Source organism: Oncorhynchus gorbuscha, unplaced genomic scaffold (genome assembly GCF_021184085.1).
Source record: "Oncorhynchus gorbuscha isolate QuinsamMale2020 ecotype Even-year unplaced genomic scaffold, OgorEven_v1.0 Un_scaffold_2469, whole genome shotgun sequence".
Classification (NCBI taxonomy): domain Eukaryota; kingdom Metazoa; phylum Chordata; class Actinopteri; order Salmoniformes; family Salmonidae; genus Oncorhynchus; species Oncorhynchus gorbuscha.
This window is the reverse complement of record NW_025746972.1, coordinates 7,415-29,468: the sequence shown is the minus strand read 5'-3', so window position 1 is coordinate 29,468 and position 22,054 is coordinate 7,415. Positions and strand designations below refer to the sequence as shown.

Sequence of the window (22,054 nt, the reverse complement as noted above, 5' to 3'; positions counted from 1 at the left end):
CCACATTGACTATGTACTGGTACCCCTGTATATAGCCTCCACATTGACTCTGTACTGGTACCTCCTGTATATAGCCTCCACATTGACTCTGTACTGGTACTTCCTGTATTTAGCCTCCACATTGACTCTGTACTGGTACCTACTGTATTTAGCCTCCACATTGACTCTGTACGGGTACCTCCTGTATATAGCCTCCACATTGACTCTGTACTGGTACTTCCTGTATTTAGCCTCCACATTGACTCTGTACTTCCTGTATTTTGCCTCGTTATTGTTTTTTTATTGTTACTTTTTTTATTTAGGAAATATTTTCTTAACCCTTATATTTCTTAACTACATTGTTGGTTAAGGGCTTGTCAGTAAGCATCAGTGAAATACGGAACCGTTCGGTGTTTCATCTAAAGGGTGGCATCCCTAAATCTAAATATTCTTGTTACATTGCACAACCTTCAATGTTATGTCATAATTACTTAAAGTCCTGGCAAATTAGTTCGCAATGAGCCAGGCTGCCCAAACTGTTGCATCTACCCTGACTCTGCGTGCAATGAACGCAAGTAGTTATAACTAGTGATTATGATTGATTGATTATTCTTTATAAGAAGTTTAATGCTAGCTAGCAATTTAACTTGGCTTCTACTACATTCCTGTAACAGGCAGGCTCCTCATGGAGTGCAATGAGAGGCAGGTGGTTAGAGCGTTGGACTAGTTAACTGTAAGGTTGCAAGTTTGGATCCCCGAGCTGACAAGGTGAAATTCTAGCGTTCTACCCCTGGACAAGGCAGTTAACCACCGTTCCTAGGCCGTCATTGAAAATAAGAATGTGTTCTTAACTGACTTGCCTAGTTAAATAAAGATTAAATAAAGGTGTAAAAAATAAATGTTATAAAAACTTGAAATCGGCCCTAATTAATCGGCCTACGTCTAATATGAAGTATGTCAGTTTCAATGTTACGGTCTTTGATTCAATTATATTTTTGAAACTCAGGCTGTGTGTGTTTATCTGCGTCATTCCTTGATCATTCCTTGTGGTCCTGTAGCTCAGTTGGTAGAGTATAGTGCTTGTTAAACCAGGGTAGTGGGTTTGATTCCTGGGACCATCCATATGTAAAGTGTTTGCAAACATGACTGCAAATCCCTTCGGATAAAAGTGTCTACTAAATGGCAGATATATCCACTGATTATACCAAACATTTCGAACACCTTCCTAATATGGAGTTGGACCCTCCCCTTTCTCCCTAAGAATAGCCTCAATTCGTCGGGGCATGGACTCTACAAGGTGTCGAAAGCTTTCCACAGGGATGCTGGCACATGTTGACTCCAATGCTTCCTTTGGGTGCAGTGGAGGCTCCTCAGAGGAGGAAGGGGAGGCTCCTGAGAGGAGGAAGGGGATGCTCCTCAGAGGAGAAAGGGAGGCTCCTCAGAGGAAGAAGGGGAGGCTCCTAAGAGAAGGAAGAGGAGCTTCCTCAGAGGAGAAAGGGGAGGCTCCTCAGAGGAGGAAGTGGAGGCTCCCGAGAGGAGGAAGAGGAGCTTCCTCAGAGGAGGAAGTGGAGGCTCCCGAGAGGAGGAAGAGGAGCTTCCTCAGAGGAGGAGGGGAGGCTCCCGCGAGGAGGAAGAGGAGCTTCCTCAGAGGAGAAAGGGAGGCTCCTGAGAGGAGGAAGTGGAGGCTCCTGAGGAAGGGGTCGACCCTCCTCCTCAGTGATTTTCGTAAAAATGAAAATAAAACATGTAAAAAAGTTTAATCCTTTTTAGATAAAACTATATTAAAAATAATCACGTCACCAAATTATTGATGAAAACATGAAGGTCTACAGTAGCCTCAGCAGCATTCTGTAGGGTAGCACCATGGTGTAGCCTGGAGAACAGCGAGTTTCCGTTTCTCCTCTGAGTAATTTGACTTCAATACAAACCTATGAGGTTTTGGAAACTTTTTTTTTCACCTGGTCACATACAGCTGATGTGTTGTGCATTGAAGTCCAGAAGTGTGTGGTCCTTCTGTAGCTCAGTTGGTAGAGCATGGCGCTTGTAACGCCAGGGTAGTGGGTTCGATTCCCGGGACCACCCATACGTAGAATCTATGCACACATGACTGTAAGTCGCTTTGGATAAAAGCGTCTGCTAAATGGCATATATTATATTATTATTATATTAAGCGAAGGGAAAAGGTGAGAGGAGGAGAGAAGGAATACAACGTGGCTGTAATGAAAGTGATCTCTGTTTACACATGATCAGGGGTGTATTCATTTCTTAAACGGAACAAAATGGCGATAAACATACCTGAATTTGTTTTTAAAAAAACTCTCGTTTGCAACTGCTGGACTAATGATTACATTCTAGATCAGTAGGCGAGAGTGTGCAAGGCGGTATTGAATGTGTCACTGTCTGTCACCTTAAATTATTCTCTCAACCTGTGTGCACCTACGTTGTAAACTTTCATTCATAGACTAGGTTGTAGCTACCTCATGATGGGTATAGGGAAAATGTGAGTACCATCTAGTATCCTAGACCTATCACTGTTACATTGAACAGGGTGAATGGAATATGAATGACAGTCATCCAACATGCTGTAGTAGAAATAAGGACATGCCCATGAAAAAGAAAATGGTCCTCCCTCATCTTAAACGGCACTGACCTCCACTGTTACGGTGGTGGACCATTCTTGGTACACATGGGAAACTGTTGAGTTGGAAAAACAAATCACAAATCGGTGCGCCTGGAACCTACTACCATACCCCATTCAAAGGCACTTAAATATTTAGTCTTCCCAATTCACCCTCTGAATGGTACTCAGACACAATCCATGTCTCATTTGTCTCAAGGCTTAACAATCCTTCTTTAACCGGCCTCCTCCCTTCATCTACACGGATTGAAGTGAATTTAACTAGTGACATCAGTAAGGGATCATAGCTTTCACCTGGATTCACCTGGTCAGTCTATGTCATTGAAGGAGCAGGTGTTCTTAATGTTTTGTATACTCAGTGTATAGCAGGACAGATATTCAAGTGCTATTTCCATGTGATGCATTTGCTCTATTGTTTACAGGATTATTTGTATCTTATAGAGCATGGCTTTAAGGGAAGAGTATGGTCACATCTAGACAAAAACGATTGTGAAAAATGAACAGAGAAAATGTGTATAAACACACTATCTATTCATAGAAGTATTTATGCATCATCTACATAGTCATATTACGCTTTTACGTCTGTGTACAGGAAAGTAGTAGTTGTAAGACGTAAGAGAAAATATATCAGCTTATTGTTAAATAATTATGACGTTCTTTCCGATACAAAAAGTGTAGTAATTGTTTCCAAACTGCGTTACCCACTCCAGCCAGCAGATGGCGATGAGCGTCTTTCAGTTGACTCTTCTTGTGTGACGTATAATGGACTGGACGGACGCTTCTTCAGGGACAACAAAGCGCCAACTCTTTCGACCACCCCGATAGCTTGCTAGACAACATAAAAACTGAAAGATTGACCTTTTAGGCCATGTTAATGTGCATTAGCTAATCGCAGTGTTTAAAACAAATTTCATTTGACGTTAACTTGAACCTAATTTGCTTCTTCAATTTGCAAATTTGTTAAAGATTGATACTGAGCCGAGCACTAGGCTAGTCGCTAATGCTAACTAGCTAGCTAACATCCCTGACCATGAGCTCATTAAACTACTCATCCCCTGCTAAAGAAGTGGATGTCTGCTGTCCGGAGAAAGAAGCTCTGGCGCTGAACATTGTCGTGAAAGACGAAGAGGAGGATATTACAGTGAAAGGAGAGAAAGAAGCTCTGCCGCTGAACATTGTCGTGAAAGACGAAGAGGAGGATATTACAGTGAAAGGAGAGAAACAACCTTTCAGAATGGAAGAGGAGGCTGTTATAGGGAAAGAAGAGAAAACGGTGAAAAAGGTGAAGGAGGAAGACGTTTTGGGAGTGAAAGAGGAGGAGACAGAATATCAGATTAACACCAGTGAGTACTGTCCTAAAAACAGGGGCACCAACTATGCAGTTGTTGAACTAATGTGTGGTTTTTAAGGGGCATTCTACTGAAGTTCTTCACTTCAATGTGATGTTCAGTACTATTTAAATTGTTAAAGGGTCAATCTGCCATTGCTACATATATTTTTGGGACTTTTAAATGAGATTTAATTATATATAACAGGCTTTTAAAATGTAATAATGGAGCATAATTTATACTTAAAATATCAAAGGGACACAAAAGGCACCCAATTAATTTAGAGATATTAATGCCTCTGATAAGACTATATTACTGTAATAGACAGTAATAATTGATGATGGTAATAAGTTCACCACCTGTTTGATGTTCTCGTTCAAACAGGAGAGAGACATGACTATTGTGGATCCTCTGGGGAGACTCAACATCCTGAAGCTGACGAGGCAGAGAAGAGTCTCTCCAGATCAGACCACCAGATGGTACAGCTTGGTCTGGTCTAGCATACAGCTTGCTCTATCTGGGTCTGGGTTTCTGTAAGGCACTTTATGACAACAGTGACATCAGCATCCATAATGATATGTGTCTGTGTCCCCTCTTTATGGTTACCAGGACAACGCTAGCCCTTCCTCCCTCCCGGAGTCCCTGTATCGTGCCTCTCCCGGTAGCACCTTACTGCTGGGTAGGAAGAGGTTGTCTGTGCTGCTGGTGGACTGCAGGAAAACAACAGGGCTGAGTGGAACTGTGAGAGGAGGAGAAGAGAAGAAAGGATCAGATTTGACACATCAAAGTAAGTGCTGTAATTTAGTTTGAACAAATGAAATAGATCTGCCCACTGGAATCTGTTACCAGGACAACAAGCAGAGTTCTGTTTGTTGACAGGAAGATAGACTGGTGTATTTCCACCACAGTAGACAGTTCTGTTAGTTGACATGTAAAACCTTGATGTAAGTTTGTTTTAGAGAGAAACCAATAGACCATATAAAACCTTGATGAAAGTTAGCTTTAGAGAGAAACCAATAGACCATATAAAACCTTAATGAAAGTTAGATTTAGAGAGAAAGTTTCAAGATGATCTGATGTAAGGTGCATGTTTTACAAAACCCTTTTCCATAAAACATGATGGATGTTACATTGCCTGTCCCAGTCAACCCCCCTCTCTTTACTAGACTGTAGAACAGGAACAAGGCCCTGCATTAAGGACCAAATTGTGATAAATAGAAATGTTTACCAGTTCCATTTAAGGACCAAACAACTGACAGCTGTGCCAAATAAATGTCAAAATAGTTGGCAAGAGATTTTCATTGTACTGATTCCATGGCACATGGTTTATGAATTGACACGCAAAATGACGCCGGATTCAAAGCTTCAATTATTATACAAAATTCTTGCAACCAATATAATGTTATATATGGGGATACAATCTTCCCAGCTCTGCAGACTTTGCTTTGAGAAGGCAGTCATTAGATAATTTATTTTGGTACTGTCCATATGTAGCTCGTTGTTGGTCACAGGTCCAGGAATCGCTGAAGAATTGCAACATTTACCTAGAACTAACGCTGCAGATGGCAATACTGGGTGATTTGAAAAGTCCTATTCAATCAATCAATAATATTATAATTATTTTAACAAAAATGTTTATCTTTAATTTACAATCTGTAGAAACTATGAGAATCGAAAAGTTTAGTACTTTTGTGAAGCATCACAGCACAGTTAAAATATATATGGCAAATATAAATCCCATATGGATGTTAAGAGACAGATGGGATGGGTTGAATGGAGCTGAAGGGACTGGATGGTGTTAAGAGATGGGAGGGGTTGAATGGAGCTGAAGGGACTGGATGGTGTTAAGAGACAGATGGGAGGGGTTGAATGGAGCTGAAAGGACTGGATGGTGTTAAGAGACAGATGGGAGGGGTTGAATGGAGCTGAAGGGACTGGATGGTGTTAAGAGATGGGAGGGGTTGAATGGAGCTGAAGGGACTGGATGGTGTTAAGAGACAGATGGGAGGGGTTGAATGGAGCTGAAGGACCTGGTTTGTGTTAAGAGATGGGAGGGGTTGAATGGAGCTGAAGGGACTGGATGGTGTTTAGAGATGGGAGGGGTTGAATGGAGCTGAAAGGACTGGATGGTGTTTAGAGACAGATGGGAGGGGTTGAATGGAGCTGAAGGGACTGGATGGTGTTAAGAGATGGGAGGGGTTGAATGGAGCTGAAAGGACTGGATGGTGTTAAGAGACAGATGGGAGGGGTTGAATGGAGCTGAAGGGACTGGATGGTGTTAAGAGATGTGAGGGGTTGAATGGAGCTGAAGGGACTGGATGGTGTTAAGAGATGGGAGGGGTTGAATGGAGCTGAAGGGACTGGATGGTGTTTAGAGACAGATGGGAGCGGTTGAATGGAGCTGAAGGGACTGGATGGTGTTAGAGACAGATGGGAGGGGTTGAATGGAGCTGAAGGGACTGGATGGTGTTAAGAGATGGGAGGGGTTGAATGGAGCTGAAGGGACTGGATGGTGTTTAGAGACAGATGGGAGGGGTTGAATGGAGCTGAAGGGACTGGATGGTGTTTAGAGACAGATGGGAGAGGTTGAATGGAGCTGAAGGGACTGGATGGTGTTGAGAGACAGATGGGAGGGTTGAATGGAGCTGAAGGGACTGGATGGTGTTTAGAGATGGGAGGGGTTGAATGGAGCTGAAGGGACTGGATGGTGTTTAGAGACAGATGGGAGGGGTTGAATGGAGCTGAAGGGACTGGATGGTGTTAAGAGACAGATGGGAGGGGTTGAATGGAGCTGAAGGGACTGGATGGTGTTAAGAGATGGGAGGGGTTGAATGGAGCTGAAGGGACTGGATGGTGTTTAGAGACAGATGGGAGAGGTTGAATGGAGCTGAAGGGACTGGATGGTGGTGTTAAGAGATGGGACTGGATGGGTTGAATGGAGCTGAAGGGACTGGATGGTGTTAAGAGATGGGAGGGGTTGAATGGAGCTGAAGGGACTGGATGGTGTTAAGAGATGGGAGGGGTTGAATGGAGCTGAAGGGACTGGATGGTGTTTAGAGACAGATGGGAAGGGTTGAATGGAGCTGAAGGGACTGGATGTTGTTTAGAGACAGATGGGAGGGGTTGAATGGAGCTGAAGGGACTGGATGGTGTTAACTTGGCTTCTACTGCATTCGCGTAACAGGCAGGCTCCTCGTGGAGTGTAATGAGAGGTAGGTGGTTAGAGCGTTGGACAAGTTAACTGTAAGGTTGCAAGGCAGGATCCCCCGAGCTGACAATGTGAAAATCTAGCATTCTGCCCCTGGACAAGGCAGTTAACCCACCGTTCCAAGGCCGTCATTGAAAATAAGAATGCGTTCTTAACTGACTTGCCGAGTTAAATAAAGATTCAATAAAGGTGTAAAAAAAAATCTGCAAAATCGCCGCCCAAAAATACCAAACCTGAGATCGGCCAGTCAGATGAATCGGTCTGCGTCTAATATGAAGTATGTCAGTTTCAATGTTACGGTCTTTGATTCAATTATATTTTTGAAACTCAGGCTGTGCGTGTTTATCTGCGTCATTCCTTGATCATTCCTTGTGGTCCTGTAGCTCAGTTGGTGGAGTATAGTGCTTGTTAAACCAGGGTAGTGGGTTTGATTCCTGGGACCATCCATATGTTAAGTGTTTGCAAACATGACTGCAAATCCCTTCGGATAAAAGTGTCTGCTAAATGGCAGATGTATCCACTGATTATACCAAACATTTCGAACACCTTCCTAAGATGGAGTTGGACCCCCCCCTTTCTCCCTCAGAATAGCCTCAATTCGTCGGGGCATGGACTCTACAAGGTGTCGAAAGCTTTCCGCAGGGATGCTGGCCCATGTTGACTCCAATGCTTCCCACAATTGTGTCAAGTTGGCTGGATGTCCTCCAACCTATCAGAGCTATAGCCTCCACATTGACTCTGTACTGGTACCCCCTGTATATAGCCTCCACATATACTCTGTACTGGTACCTCATGTATATAGTCTCCACATTGACTCTGTACTGGTACCCCCTGTTTATAGCCTCCACATTAACTCTGTACTGGTACCTCCTGTATATAGCCTCCACATTAACTCTGTACTGGTATATATCTCCACATTAACTCTGTACTGGTACCCCTGTATATAGCCTCCACATTAACTCTGTACTGGTACCTCCTGTATATAGCCTATACTCTGTACCTCCTGTATATAGCCTCCACATTAACTTGACTCCTGTACAGCCTCCACATTAACTCTGTACTGGTACCTCCTGTATATAGCCTCCACATTGACTCTGTACTGGTACCTCCTGTATATAGCCTCCACATTGACTCTGTACTGGTACCTCCTGTATATAGCCTCCACTGGTATTATAGCCTCCACATTAACTCTGTACTGGTACCTCCTGTATATAGCCTCCACATTAACTCTGTACTGGTACCTCCTGTATATAGCCTCCACATTAACTCTGTACTGGTACTCCTAGCCTCCACATTAACTCTGTACTGGTACCTCCTGTATATAGCCTCCACATTAACTCTGTACTGGTACCTCCTGTATATAGCCTCCACATTGACTCTGTACTGGTACCCCCTGTATATAGCCTCCACATTGACTCTGTACTGGTACCTCATGTTTATAGTCTCCACATTGACTCTGTACTGGTACCCCCTGTATATAGCCTCCACATTAACTCTGTACTGGTACCCCCTGTATATAGCCTCCACATTAACTCTGTACTGGTACCCCCTGTATATAGCCTCCACATTAACTCTGTACTGGTACCTCCTGTATATAGCCTCCACATTGACTCTGTACTGGTACCTCCTGTATATAGCCTCCACATTAACTCTGTACTGGTACCTCCTGTATATAGCCTCCACATTGACTCTGTACTGGTACCCCTGTGTAGCCTCCACATTATAGCATTGACTCTGTACACCTGTATATAGCCTCCACATTGACTCTGTACTGGTACCTCCTGTATATAGCCTCCACATTGACTCTGTACTGGTACCCCCTGTATATAGCCTCCACATTAACTCTGTACTGGTACCCCCTGTATATAGCCTCCACATTGACTCTGTACTGGTACCTCCTGTATATAGCCTCCACATTGACTCTGTACTGGTACCTCCTGTATATAGCCTCCACATTGACTCTGTACTGGTACCCTCCACATTGACTCTGTACTGGTACCCCCTGTATATAGCCTGTATATAGCCTCCACATTGACTCTGTACTGGTACCTCCTGTATACAGCCTCCACATTAACTCTGTACTGGTACCTCTGTATATAGCCTCCACATTGACTCTGTACTGGTACCCCCTGTATATAGCCTCCACATATACTCTGTACTGGTACCTCATGTATATAGTCTCCACATTGACTCTGTACTGGTACCCCCTGTATATAGCCTCCACATTAACTCTGTACTGGTACACCCTGTATATAGCCTCCACATTAACTCTGTACTGGTATATATAGCCTCCCATTGACTCTGTACTGGTACCTCCTGTATATAGCCTCCACATTGACTCTGTACTGGTACCTCCTGTATATAGCCTCCACATTGACTCTGTACTGGTACCTCCTGTATATAGCCTCCACATTAACTCTGTACTGGTACCTCCTGTATATATATTAACTCTGTACACATTAACTCTGTACTGGTACATTAACTCTGTACTGGTCCTGTATATAGCCTCCACATTAACTCTGTACTGGTACCTCCTGTATATAGCCTCCACATTGACTCTGTACTGGTACCCCCTGTATATAGCCTCCACATTGACTCTGTACTGGTACCCCCTGTATATAGCCTCCAAATTGACTCTGTACTGGTACCCCCTGTATATAGCCTCCAAATTGACTCTGTACTGGTACCTACTGTATATAGCCTCCACATTGACTCTGTACTGGTACCCCCTGTATATAGCCTCCACATTGACTCTGTACTGGTACCTCATGTATATAGCCTCCACATTGACTCTGTACTGGTACCCCCTGTATATAGCCTCCACATTGACTCTGTACTGGTACCTCATGTATATAGTCTCCATATTGACTCTGTACTGGTACTGGTACCCCTGTATATAGCCTCCACATTAACTCTACTGGTACCCCCTGTATATAGCCTCCACATTAACTCTGTACTGGTACCTCCTGTATATAGCCTCCACATTGACTCTGTACTGGTACCTCCTGTATATAGCCTCCACATTGACTCTTTACTGGTACCTCCTGTATATAGCCTCCACATTAACTCTGTACTGGTACCTCCTGTATACAGCCTCCACATTAACTCTGTACTGGTACCTCCTGTATACAGCCTCCACATTAACTCTGTACTGGTACCTCCTGTATATAGCCTCCACATTGACTCTGTACTGGTACCCCCTGTATATAGCCTCCACATTGACTCTGTACTGGTACCTCATGTTTATAGTCTCCACATTGACTTTGTACTGGTACCCCCTGTATATAGCCTCCACATTAACTCTGTACTGGTACCCCCTGTATATAGCCTCCACATTGACTCTGTACTGGTACCTCCTGTATATAGCCTTCACATTGACTCTGTACTGTTACCTCCTGTATATAGCCTCCACATTAACTCTGTACTGGTACCTCCTGTATATAGCCTCCACATTGACTCTGTACTGGTACCCCCTGTATATAGCCTCCACATTGACTCTGTACCGGTACCTCCTGTATATAGCCTCCACATTGACTCTGTACTGGTACCTCCTGTATATAGCCTCCACATTAACTCTGTACTGGTATCTCCTGTATATTACTTCCACATTGACTCTGTACTGGTACCTCCTGTATATAGCCTCCACATTCACTCTGCACTGGTATCTCCTGTATATAGCCTCCACATTAACTCTGCACTGGTACCCCCTGTATATAACCTCCACATTGACTCTGTACTGGTACCCCCTGTATATAACCTCCACATTGACTCTGTACTGGTACCTCATGTATATAGCCTCCACATTGACTCTGTACTGGTACCTCCTGTATATAGCCTCCACATTGACTCTGTACTGGTACCCCCTGTATATAGCCTCCACATTGACTCTGTACTGGTACCCCCTGTATATAGCCTCCACATTAAGTATGATGTATCCACTGATTATACCAAACATCTGGAACACCTTCCTAATATGGAGTTGGACCCTCCCCTTTTCCCCTCAGAACAGCCTCAATTCGTCGGTGCATGGACTGTACAAGGTGTCGAAAGCATTCCACAGGGTTGCTGGCCCATGTTGACTCCAATGCTTCCCACAATTGTGTCAAGTTGGCTGGGTGTCCTTTGGTTGCAGTGGGGTCTCCTCAGAGGAGGATGGGGAGGACCATCGTCCTCAGTTATTTTCAGAAAAATAAAAATGGTAAAATATTTAAAAGTGGTCCTTTTTAGATAAATCTATACAAAATATAATCACGTCACCAAATAATTCATTAAAACATACTATTTTGCATCCTCCTCTGGGTACATTGACTTCAATACAAAACCTAGGAGGATTATGGTTCTCAAGGCTTCCATATACTTACACAGTTATTATGACAATTTCCGGAGGACATCCTCCAACCCATCAGAGCTCTTGCAGCATGAACTGACATGATGTCCAACCAATGAAAGGATCAGAGAATGAATCTAGTACTGAAAGCATAAGCTACAGCTAGCTAGCACTACAGTGCATAACATGTGGTGAGTAGTTGACTAAAAGAGAGAAAAATACAATAGTTGAACAGTTTTGAACAAATTATTTTATTCCAAAATGAAGGAGAAGCGAGAGAGATATTTCGTCATTTATTTTCCACTTTCAGTTTCACTTACTTAGCTGCATTTGCTAGCTATCTAGTTTAGTCTACTCAAACACTTGGCTCAAACAAAGGGATGTTATGTTAGCTAGCTGGCTATGACTATCCAACACAACACTGGAACTCTTCCAAGTCAAGGCGGCTTTTGGTTTTACTAATTTATTGCCACTGGGATCCGCCAAGGTAGGTGCTAAACTGCTTACTGACTGTACACTGTAACGTTACTGCATGATTGTAGCAGGTTTACTAACAAGTTAGTTCTATTAGCTCTGTTGACTATGATGTTATTTTAGCTAATATGTTGACAACAATGTAAGCTGTGTGTAGCAGTTATGAAATGGTTTGGCTTGGAAAGGTTTTTTCTCCTGGTCACATACAGCTGATGTGTTGTGCATTGAAGTAAAGAAACAAAGCGAGAAGGTGATAAGAGGAGAGCACATAGATGCAAGAAGGAATACAACGTGTCTGTAATGAAAGTGAACTGTGTTTATGCATGATCAGGGGTGTATTCATTCTGCCGATTCTGTTGACAAACGTTTAAATGGAACAAAACGGGGATAAACATACCTGAATTTGTCCAGTGATATCTCTACTTCAGCTAGATGCAGGCGAGAGTGTGCAAGGCAGTATTGAATGTGTCACTGTCTGTCTATGTGTCACTGTCTGTCATCGCAAAATGTTCTCTCGACCTGTGTGAACCTACATTCTAAACTTTCATTCATAGGCTAGGTTGCTACCTCATGATGGGTATAGGGACAATTAGAGTATCATGTAGTAGCCTAAACCTATTGCTGTTACATTGAACAGGGTGAGTGAAATATGAATGACAGTCGTCCAATATGCTGTAATAGAATTAAGGCCATGCTCATGGAAAAACAAATCATCCTGCCTAATCTTAAACGGCACACACCTCCACTGTTTGGGTGGTGGACCACTCTTGGTACACATGGGAAACTGTTGAGCTGAAAAACCCAGCAGCGTTGCAGTTCTTGACACAAACCGGTGCACCTGGCACCTACTACCATACCCCGTGCAAAGTCACTTAAATATGTTGTCTTCCCCATTAACTCTCTAAATGGCACACATGCACAATCCATGTCTCATGTCTCAAGGCTTAAAAATCCTTATTTAACCTGTCTCCCCCCTTCATCTACACAGATTGAAGTGGATTTAATTGGTGACATCAGTAAGGGATCATAGCTTTAGCCTGGATTCACCTAGTCTTTCTAAGTCATGGAAGGAGCAGCTATTCTGTTTTGTCTACCCAGTGTATTGCACTACAGATAAACAAGTGCTATTCGCATGTGATGCATTTGTTCTGTTGTTTACAGAATGATTTGTATCTTATAGAGCGTGGCTTTAAGGGAATAGTATGGTCACATGTAGATAGAGCAGCTGTTACGTATTATTTGGAAGAGAAAATGTATCAGCTTATTATTAAATAATTATGCCGTTCTTTCCAATACAAAAAGTGTAGTAAGTATTGTTTCCAAACTGCGTTACCCACTCCAGTCAGCAGATGGCGATGTGCGTCTTTCAGTTGACTCTTCTTGCGTGACGTATAATGGACTGGACGGGACGCTTCTTCAGGAACAACAAGGCGTCAACTCTTTCAACCACGGCGGTAGCTTGCTAGCCAACATAAAACTGAAATATTGACGTTTTAGACCATGTTAATGTACATGATCTAATCTCAGTGTTTTAAACGAGTTTCGGTTGACATATCAACTGGTTCAATTTGCAAACGTGTTAAATATTGATACTGAGCCTAGCACTAGGCTAGACGCTAATGCTAGCTAGCTAGCTAACATCCCTGACCATGAGCTCACTAAACTACTCCTCCCTTGCTAATGAAGAGGGGGTCGGCTGTTTGGAGAAAGAATCTTTCAGAATGAAAAAGGAGGAAGAGGCGGCTGTTATAGTGAAAGAAGAGAAAGAACTGTTGATGAATAACTACCAGAGAGAGAGACCAAATCAAGACGCTGGACTGAGTGGAATCAAGTATAGCAAAAAGGCAGTTCATTAAAGTAAAAGATATCTTGTCCTGTAATCTAAGCGTTCACAGACCTAATCATATGGCTCGGAAGGAGTCAGCTGAAAAGGGTCCCTAAACAGTGTGCAGCGGATTTTGTACATAGAATGACGTAGGTTGATTCTTGTAGTTCTGTCTTCTGACTGGTTGGTGAAGGTTGGAGGCGGGTCCTGACCGAGCCTGTGCAGGAGCCTCATTGGTGCCCAGTGAAGTCGTCCGATCCTGGCTCCTGCCCAGTTGAAAGGGGAGTGGAGTGTGTGTGTGTGCTTATGCAAGAAGATGTTTGTGTGTCAGGGGATCGTGAGATAAGAAGAACTGGAACTGACAGTTGGTGTTTCAGGCGAGGGCGCTTCCTGTTTTGACAGGGACGCATGTGATAACTTAAGTCAGACAGATGAGCTTGGTATTCTATAGTTGCTTAAGCGGTTTCGATTCTGCTGAGGACAGAATGTGTTTGTGTTAAATGCAGAAGTATGTTTTGAGCAATAGCCGCCTTATGTCTTACGCCTTAAGAATCTTTCAGAATGAAAAAGGAGGAAGAGGAGGCTATTATAGTGATAGAAGAGAAAGCATCCTCTTCCTCTCTAAACGGTTCTTTCTCAATAAAGGTGAAGAAGGAAGATGTTTTTGGAGTGAAAGCGGAGACAGAATATCAGATTAGCACCAGTGAGTACTGACTTCAACAGGGACACAAACTATGCCGTTGTAGAACTAAGGTGTGGTTTTAAAGTGGCATTCTACTGAAGTTCTACACTTGAATATGTTGTTCAGTACTGTAGGAATTGTTAAAGGGTCAATCTGCCATTGGTTCATATATTTTTGGGACTTTTCAATTCGATGTATTGAATTCTCCATGTGGTCTATATTAAAGTTCCCCTCATCTAATATAACAGGCTTTTAAAATTAAATATTGGTGAATATTTTCTACTTCAAATAACAAAGGGACGCAAAAGCCACCCATTTCGTGGAACGACCCTTTTACATTTGCATCACAAACAGTATTTTAGGAAATCATGATGAAAGTGACCATTTTAGACATATGCATGGCTCTTGTAAGACTCTATGATTGCAATAGATGGTCATCAGTTTACCATCTGTTTGATGTTCTCATTCACACAGGAGACAGACATGACTATGGTGGATCCTCTGGGGAGCCTCAACAACATCCTGATGCTGACGAGGCAGTGAAGAGTCTCTCCAGATCAGAACACCAGATGGTACAGCTTGATCTGGTTTAGCATACAGCTTGCTCTATCTGAGTCTGGGTCTGGGCTGGGTTTCTGTAAAGCACTTTATGTCAACAGTGACATCAGCATCCATAATGACATGTCTGTGTGTCCCCTCTTTATGGTTACCAGGACAACGCTAGCCCTTCCTCACTCCCCGAGTCCTCGTGTCGTGCCTCTCCCGGTAGCACCTTACTGCTGGGTAGGAAGAGGTTGTCTGTGCTGCTGGTGGACTGCAGGAAAACAACGGGGCTGAGTGGAACTTTGGGAGGAGCAGAAGAGAGGAAAGGATCAGATTTGACACATCAAAGTAAGTGCTGTAGTTCAGTTTGAACAAATAAAATACAATCTGCCCACCGGTATCTGTTACCAGGACAACCAGCAGAGTTCTGTTAGTTGACAGGGAGATAGACTGGTGTATATGGATGTTATGAATATCATAACACTGAAAAAGGATTCTGCCAATGAAAAGAGAGAAACCAATAGAGCATATAAAACCTTGATGAAAGTTACCTTTAGAGGGAAAGTTTCAAGATGACCTGATATAAGGTGCTTGTTTTACAAAAACGTTTCCATAAAACATTATGGATGGTACATTGCCTGTCCCAGTCAACCCCTATCTTTACAAGACTGTAGAACAGGCAAACTAAACTCAAGACACTGTTAATTAATTAATCAACCTACCAGGGTAGTTACAAACAGTACAGAAATTGAATCATCAACATATTTTGATCATATCTTTACTATTGCTGCAGGAATGTGTTTGAAAGCATTATCCAAATTCATCGGATGTTGTGATCACAATATAGTAGTCATATCTAGGACAACCAAAGTTCCAAAAGGCTGGGCCTAATGTTCTATATAAGAGATCATACAATTGTTTGTGGGGATTTCTATGTTGTTGAGATGTTGTTAGGTTATTTTCTTTCACAGTAAATAACTATATATATGCCATTTATAACTCACGGACACTAGAGAAGCTTTAACCAAGTTGAATTATTCCCAAAGGTTCTGTACATCTGTAATTCAGACAACCCAAAATTTGTTCCATCCAGATATATGTCCCACTTAAGACACCTCCTTCTCTCCAATCCTTACATCTTATGGTTCCACAGGAAGAGAGTAAAGAGAGTAACAGGATACCAGACCTTTCTCCCTGATGAGAATCTGTCCTGACCTCAACCTCTCCTTCATCTAATCCACAGATGTTAGTCTCCCTGTTTCACACTTTGCTCTCCTCTCGTCCACCCAACACATTTCGAAGCCGTCTGTCTTTCTTCAGAGAACCATTAACTTCTGACATAACACCCAGTCTCTTTCACTTCCTATCACTTCTTTAATGTCTCCATGTTCAAAGTTTAGCCGATTCCAACAATGGAAACAATATTTGTTGGTCCGTGGTGTGTAATGATGAGCAACCACATGCTGCCCTTGACACTTATGAAATTGCTTATCCCAGTTCCTAATAAGCAGCACCCATTAAGAAAATGACTGTAAAACTGTTAAATCCACGTGGATTGATGATACATTTAAAAATGGTATGATGAAGAGGGAGGCAAAAGAGATGGCATATAGGTCTGGCTGAATAACTGATTGGCAAACATATTGCAAATTGAGAAATCATTTGACTAAACTGAATAAAAAGAAAAAACTACACAATGAAACAAAGATAAAATACATGAAGAATGATTGTAAAAAGCTGTGGAGCATCTTCAATGAAATTTTGCGCAAATAAAATCTACAATGACAAGTCACTGGTGTCTGACAACGTGGATGGAAAATTGAGGATAATAGCAGCCGATATTGCCATTCCTATTTGCCTTGTCTTTAATTTAAGCCTACTAGAAAGTGTGTGCCCTCAGGCCTGGAGGGAAGTTAAAGTCTTTACTGGCTTAAACTGGCTTGACCAATCAGCCTGTTACCAACCCTTACAATTTTGGGAAAAAAATATTTGACCAGATACAATGCTATTCTACAGTAAACAAATATAGACTTTTAGCTTATAGGGAAGTTCATTCAACAGGGAAGTTCATTCAACAAGCACAGCAATTGCAAATGACTGATTGGCTGAGAGAAATTGATGATAAAAATATTGTTGGGGCTGTTTTGTTTGACTTCAGTGCAGCTTTTGGCATTATCGATCATAGTCTGCTGCTGACAAAAACGTATGGCTTTACACCCCCTGCTATATTGTGGATAAAGAGTTTTTCTTTTAAAATGTAACCTTTATTTAATAATACTAATATTTAACTAGGCAAGTCAGTTAAGAACAAATTATTTTTTTCAATGATGGCCTAGGACTGCCTTGTTCAGGGGCAGAACGACAGAGTTTTTTACCTTGTCAACTCGGGAATTCGATCCAGCAATCTTTCGGTTACTGGCCTACCGCTCTAACCACTAGGCTACCTGCTGCCCCAGAGCTACCTGTCTAACAGAACACAAAGAGTGTTCTTTAATGGAAGCCTGTACAACAAAATCAAGTTTGAATCAGGAATTCCCAGGGCAGCTGTTTGGCACCTACTTTTTTCAATCTTTACCAACAACATGCCAATGACAGTCTATGTATGCGTTGACTCAACAATGTACATGTCAGCTACTACATCGACTGAAATGACTGCAACACTTAACATAGAGATGCAGTTAGTTTCAGAATGGGTGTCAAGGAATAAGTTAGTCCTAAATATTTCTGATTACCTTAAAACCTATTGGTGTTAGGGGGTAGTATTTTCACTTTTGGGGAAAAAACGTCCCCGTTTTAAACGGGATATTTTGTCAAGAAGAGATACTAGAATATGCATATAATTGACAGCTTTGGATAGAAAACACTAACATTTCCAAAACTGTAAAGATATTGTCTGTGAGTATAACAGAACTGATGTTGCAGGCGAAAGCCTGAGAAAAATCCAATCCGGAAGTGCCCCAGGTTTTGAAAGCGCTGCGTTCCAATGACTCCCTATATGGCTTTGAATGTACCATCAACGAGCTTAAGCTTTCTACGTATTCCCCAAGGTGTCTACAGTATTGTGACGTAGTTTTACGCATTTCTGTTGAAGAATAGCCGTATGGGGGCACATTGCGTAAGTGGTCACATGGTGGCTCCGAGAGAGATTATCGCGTAAAGTGCAGAGGTAGCCATTACTCCAATCGGTCCTAGAGAAAAAGGAATTGTCCCGACTGATATATTTTCAAATAGATATTTGAAAAACACCTTGAGGATTGATTCTAAACAACGTTTGCCATGTTTTTGTCGATATTATGGAGCTAATTTGGAATCTTTTTTGGAGTTGTGACCGCAATTTCCGGGCGATTTCTCAGCCAAACGTGAAGAACAAACAGAGCTATTCGCCAATTGCCCGCTCCCTCAGAGACCTGTGGCATTATTGTGTGAACAAACTGCACATTTTCTAGTTGCCTTTTATTATCCCCAGTACAAGGTGCACCTGTGTAATAACCAAGCTGTTCAATCAACTTCTTGATATGCCACACTGTCAGGTGGATGGATTATCTTGGCAAAGAATAAATGTTGACTAACAGTGATGCTCATGAAACATCCAACATTTTACATGTTGCGTTTATATTTTAGTTTTTTGTTGTTACTATCAGTTTTAGGAACATTTACCCAAAATATGACATCAGCGATAATCAAAATATTGAAAATCTGTGAATGTCTAAATAAGAAATTGGTCCATTTAAACAGCAATGTGTCCGAACCCTTTCAACAACGGGGAGATGTTACTGATGTGCTTTGTATCTTCGACGTAAAAACAAGTTTTGGACTTCCACACAAAATTACTTCTTTAGTTATTTTATGTTTAAGGAAGTGTGTAGGTCACATTCTGTATCATACAGCTATGAAAGTTATATATTTAGAACCACCTGATCAATTGGAATCCAGCGACGTCTGTGTCTTCAGTGTCCTAGAACTGTCTAGGTTTTTGTGTTCTGACTTGTAAAACAGGATGAATAAGTAATGTAAACATATCAGTAATTACCAGGAATCTCTACATTTGTTTTAAAATCACACTAAGATAGTTAAAACTGGCCTCGGGTTATTGAGAGATCTGATTTAGGATTTACCCTCGTAGCAAGGTTGTTTTATCATGTGGTTTTATTCGGGTCTCTATTTAAAAATAACACTGTCTTTGGCAGGAGAAAGGCCAGACTCGGAGGAACCAGAGCCAGGGACGTCCAAACTAGCAAGACGACACCACTGCTCCCACTGTGGAAAGAGTTGTAACCGGTTATGGGACCTGAAACAACATGAGAAAATGCACACATGGGAGAAGCCTTACCACTGTTCCCAGTGTGGAAAGAGTTTTCACCAGAAAGCACACCTGAAAGTTCATGTGAGAATACACACAGGAGAGAAGCCTTACCACTGCTCCCAGTGTGGAAAGAGTTTTCACCAGAAAGCACACCTGAAAGCTCATGAGAGAATACACACAGGAGTGAAGCCGTACCACTGCTCCCAATGTGGAAAGTGTTTCAACGAGAGAAGATACCTGAACCGACACGAGGGAATACACACAGGGGAGAAGCCTTACCACTGCTCCCAATGTGGAAAGTGTTTCGACCAGAGAGGAAACCTGAAACGACACGAGAGAATACACACAGGAGAGAAGCCTTACCACTGCTCCCAATGTGGAAAGTGTTTCGCCCATAGAGGAAACCTGAAACAACATGAGAGAATACACACAGGAGAGAAGCATTACCACTGTTCCCTGTGTGGAAAGAGTTTTCACCAGAAATCACACCTGAAAGCTCATGAGAGAATACACACAGGAGTGAAGCCGTACCACTGCTCCCAATGTGGAAAGTGTTTCACCGAGAGAAGATACCTGAACCTACACGAGGGAATACACACAGGGGAGAAGCCTTACCACTGCTCCCAATGTGGAAAGTGTTTCAGCCAGTCGGGGAAGCTGAAACGACACGAGAGAATACACACAGGAGAGAAGCCTTACCACTGCTCCCAATGTGGAAAGTGTTTCGACCAGAGAGGAAACCTGAAACAACATGAGAGAATACACACAGGAGAGAAGCCTTACCACTGCTCCCAATGTGGAAAGTGTTTCAACCAATGCTGAAACAACACGAGAGAATACACACAGGAGAGAAGCCTTACCACTGCTCCCAATGTGGAAAGTGTTTCAACCAGAGAGGAAACCTGAAACAACATGAGAGAATACACACAGGACAGGAGAGAAGCCTTACCACTGCTCCCAATGTGGAAAGTGTTTCAACGAGAGAGGAAACCTGAAACAACATGAGAGAATACACACTGGGCAGAAGCCTTACTACTCCTCCCAGGGTGCAAAGCTTTTGCCCATTTAGGAAGCCTGAAAGAACACATTAGACTGCACACAGAGGAGAAGGATTAGAAAAGCTCAGACTGTGGGAAAACATATTACTCATAACAGTGATTTAAACGTCATTAGAGAATCCACACAGGAGAGAGAAATTACTCCTCTTAGCGTGTATGTTGATATTTCACATCACATTGACTTAACATTCATCAGAGAACATACACAGTGCTCCCGTTGTCTTATATTGTTGACTGACAATGTGTTTACCTGTCTTTACCATATGAAATTAAATGGTACAGGGTATACTCAAACATATATTTGTTTGTTTTTATTAGAAAACATGAAGTGAATATGGAGTATGTCAGTTTGAATATAAAGGAGATCAGGTTCCTTGTTTTAAATGGTCCTTTTTTAAACTCTTTGTGTTTATCTGGGTGTGTCATTCCTCCAGCACTACAGATAATCAAGTGATATTTGGATGTGATGCATTTGTTCCATTGTTGACATTTGCATTGTTGGCCCACTGATGATTTAATGAAATGAAAATGTTCAGACTCTGTAATGGAAAATGTTAATTGTATGTGTGTCCACATAACTGAGTATGTGACTAACCTTGTGAAACTGTCCTATTATAAGCTCCTGTTCTTGGGACTATCATCCTGTGTTGCAAACCAATTTACACCTGTGTCCTTGTATGACTAAAGTCCCTCCCAGGAACAGGAAACTATAAAGATATGTGCTAATCACTCAATGCTTCAGTAATTCAGACTGTCTCCACTGCGCTGTGTAACTCTGTTATTCTCTCTGAGTTCAGAAATAAAAAATCTTGGTTTGACTTGGACTCCAGCAGATCCTTATTTTATAATATCAACCACAACTCTCCCACAGATTGCTGTGTATTATTGTCTAAATGAAGAGTTCCTCTTTCGACTTTCCTGGTGGCATTTACAAACCTCCCACTGGTTGAATAAACGTTGTTACCCAAATGATGAGATTATTATTTTATTTGTCAAATGGCAACCAAGCATCGATCATCATGTCACCAGAATAAGAACCTCAAAATGTATTGGAAAGGAGCAATAAACTCATCACATGCACTTTCACCACCCTGTGAAGTTCATAACTTATTTCATCTGTAGCCTAATAAACTACATGGTTTCTCAAGTCATAGTGGGAGGACCACACAACATATCATGTGACTCCAAGTTAACTAAGATGTGATTGTTATCATTAAGGAGTTTCCACAGCCATTTCTCACTTAGACATTTTTACTGACACAAATATACAAACACATTGTCAAACGGAGTAACAAATCGTCTGTCAGCATTTATAAAAGTGTACAAGCATATCTTGTTTCCGTCAGCCCGGTCATTACTTCTGAAATGGTTGGATCAATATCCACCTTCATGATGTGGATGAAGCCTGATTTGGAATGTCTGAGTAGTTCTATATGATGTCATAATACACCCCTCTGATAGTGATACATTTGCTCCATTGTTTCCATGTCAGTTGGTTTCCCACTCTGATGATTTATATCTGACAGAGGGGCTTTAAATGAATAGTATGGTGACATCTTAGTGTGTCTTGAAGTAAATAGGATTATTAATCATAAACTCCTACTGCAACAATACACTGCAGCTTTGACATCAAGAAGAGAATGGGCTGATGGGTGGTGGTGCTACTCTATAGGTAAGGCTGTCCAATAT

At 42.1% G+C, this 22,054-nt stretch overlaps 1 protein-coding gene across 1 annotated transcript; it reads left to right on the top strand.

Moving 5' to 3' along the window:
- The first annotated feature begins 3,141 nt into the window (after window positions 1-3,141).
- On the top strand, window positions 3,142-20,129 carry LOC124025840 (zinc finger protein OZF-like). Its single transcript, XM_046339149.1, has 4 exons — window positions 3,142-3,960; window positions 4,330-4,424; window positions 4,555-4,732; window positions 19,192-20,129. The coding sequence occupies exons 1-4, from the start codon at window positions 3,648-3,650 to the stop codon at window positions 20,127-20,129; spliced, it is 1,524 nt and encodes a 507-aa protein (XP_046195105.1). The 5' UTR covers window positions 3,142-3,647.
- The last annotated feature ends 1,925 nt before the right edge of the window (window positions 20,130-22,054 follow it).

Coding starts and splice junctions, on each gene's coding strand:
- LOC124025840 (XM_046339149.1), top strand. CDS start 3,648: ATGAGCTCATTAAACTACTCATCCCCTGCTAAAGAAGTGGATGTCTGC. Junction 3,961..4,329: donor AGAATATCAGATTAACACCA/GTGAGTACTGTC, acceptor TCGTTCAAACAG/GAGAGAGACATGACTATTGT. Junction 4,425..4,554: donor CCAGATCAGACCACCAGATG/GTACAGCTTGGT, acceptor TATGGTTACCAG/GACAACGCTAGCCCTTCCTC.